Source organism: Nematolebias whitei, chromosome 8 (genome assembly GCF_014905685.2).
Source record: "Nematolebias whitei isolate Nwh7 chromosome 8, NemWhi1, whole genome shotgun sequence".
Lineage (NCBI taxonomy): Eukaryota > Metazoa > Chordata > Actinopteri > Cyprinodontiformes > Rivulidae > Nematolebias > Nematolebias whitei.
The window spans coordinates 11956618-11958212 of record NC_056505.1 but is presented as its reverse complement, the minus strand read 5'-3'; the positions used below and the strand labels follow the sequence as shown (position 1 = coordinate 11958212).

The following is a 1595-nucleotide window of genomic DNA, read 5'->3' as shown; positions in this document are numbered from 1 at the left end:
CCTTTATCTCTAACTTACTTTTATTTTTATTTAAATCACTAACTAATAACTCTCTTTTTTGTGATTCATTTATCACCCCCCTGACCTTTATCTGCTGCAGTCGATCCTCTCTGTTGCAGCATGGGATGCTCTGCAGCTGCCTTAATTTGAATCACCTGTAGTTAATCATTGATCCCCTGCATTTGGAGGAGTATAAAACAGGCAGAGTGCTTCTTGTCACTTGTGTCTTCATTGTCTACCATCATGTCTTTCTCTGGAAAATACCAGCTGGAGTCCCAGGAGAACTTTGAGCCTTTCATGAAGGCCATTGGTGAGTCTGGAGTTTCACTGTCTACTTTCAAACTGTGGATGTTCAGTGTTAACTGAAGGACCTCTGCCTCAGGGCTTTCTGATGACCTCATCCAGAAAGGAAAAGACATCAAGAGCATCTCTGAAATTGAAGAGACTGGGGACCACTTCAAGATTACCATCACTACTGGCTCAAAGGTTATGGCCAATGAGTTCACAATTGGCCAGGAGACTGAGCTGGAGACTATGACTGGAGAGAAGGTCAAGGTGAGCGCAAGCCTTTAAACTATAGTTCAATTATATGGTGTATGTAGTTTTTAAACCTAGTTTCTCCATAGGGGGTGGTTCTACTAGACGGAGGCAAGCTGAAGGTTTCTTTGAAGGGAATTGAGTCTGTCACAGAAATGCTGGATCAGAACACGATTGTAAATGTAGGTTTGTCTTTTTTATTTTTTGTGGTATTTCAAGTTGCTATTCTAATGGATTTCTTCTCTTGACAGACGATGACCGTTGGTGGTGTTGTATACAAGAGGATAAGCAAACGCATGTAACCGTTTATACCAAGGGCAAATCGATTAAAAATAAAAAATGTAAAGACAGCAGAACCTGTGTGAATAATTCTTAATGAAACTCTCTGAGAATGATGCAGTGACCCAGCACCAGTTGATCCTTTACAACCGTTAGACTTCCCTGCCTGAGTGAAGGGGGGGGAAAACCATATTCAAAGAAATGAATACTGCCACTGATCAGGACTCAGGTTTTGAGTTCTGCAATAACTTTTACAGTGTATTCACACTAACCCTGTTTAGTCAGCTTTATTCAAACTCTAGCTCGTTTTCCTTAAGTCTGGCTCGTTTAGGGAAGTGTGAACGCGCCATCGAACTCTGTCACGGAACAAAAAGGCGAACTCTGGCCCGGGCTATAACCTCAGTCTGGTAGAAGCGAACTCCAGCGCGGTTCGAGTACAGTGTGAATGTAAACAGACCGGACCCGCTCCGCAGGGTAAACAAACGCTCGTTTCTCTGACCTTTTTTTATATGGAGCTGTCAGCTGCCTTGTGTGGGGGGGGGGGGAAAAGATTCTCCATGGTCATCTTCTGCTCATGTTAAGTCCAATTTTGAAAAATGACAATATAACTCTTAAAACTTAATGTGTTTGGTCATGTGACGGATGTACAACATACAGTAAAATCTAAACGGATTCCCATTACAGTCCACATTAAAGCCACTACTTCCAGCAGAAAAGATTCTTGGTTCGTGCAGCATCGTAACTGGCTTGTTTTTCAGAACTGCCCCTCTCTCATGCTG

At 42.6% G+C, this 1595-nt stretch overlaps 1 protein-coding gene across 1 annotated transcript; it reads left to right on the top strand.

The window, feature by feature from the left end:
* Positions 1-201: 201 nt before the first annotated feature.
* LOC119413227 (fatty acid-binding protein, liver-type) lies at positions 202-890 on the top strand. The gene is made up of 4 exons (XM_037680259.1): positions 202-310; positions 383-555; positions 627-719; positions 789-890. Exons 1-4 carry the CDS (start codon positions 244-246, stop codon positions 837-839), a joined length of 384 nt encoding a protein of 127 aa, XP_037536187.1. The 5' UTR covers positions 202-243; the 3' UTR covers positions 840-890.
* The last annotated feature ends 705 nt before the right edge of the window (positions 891-1595 follow it).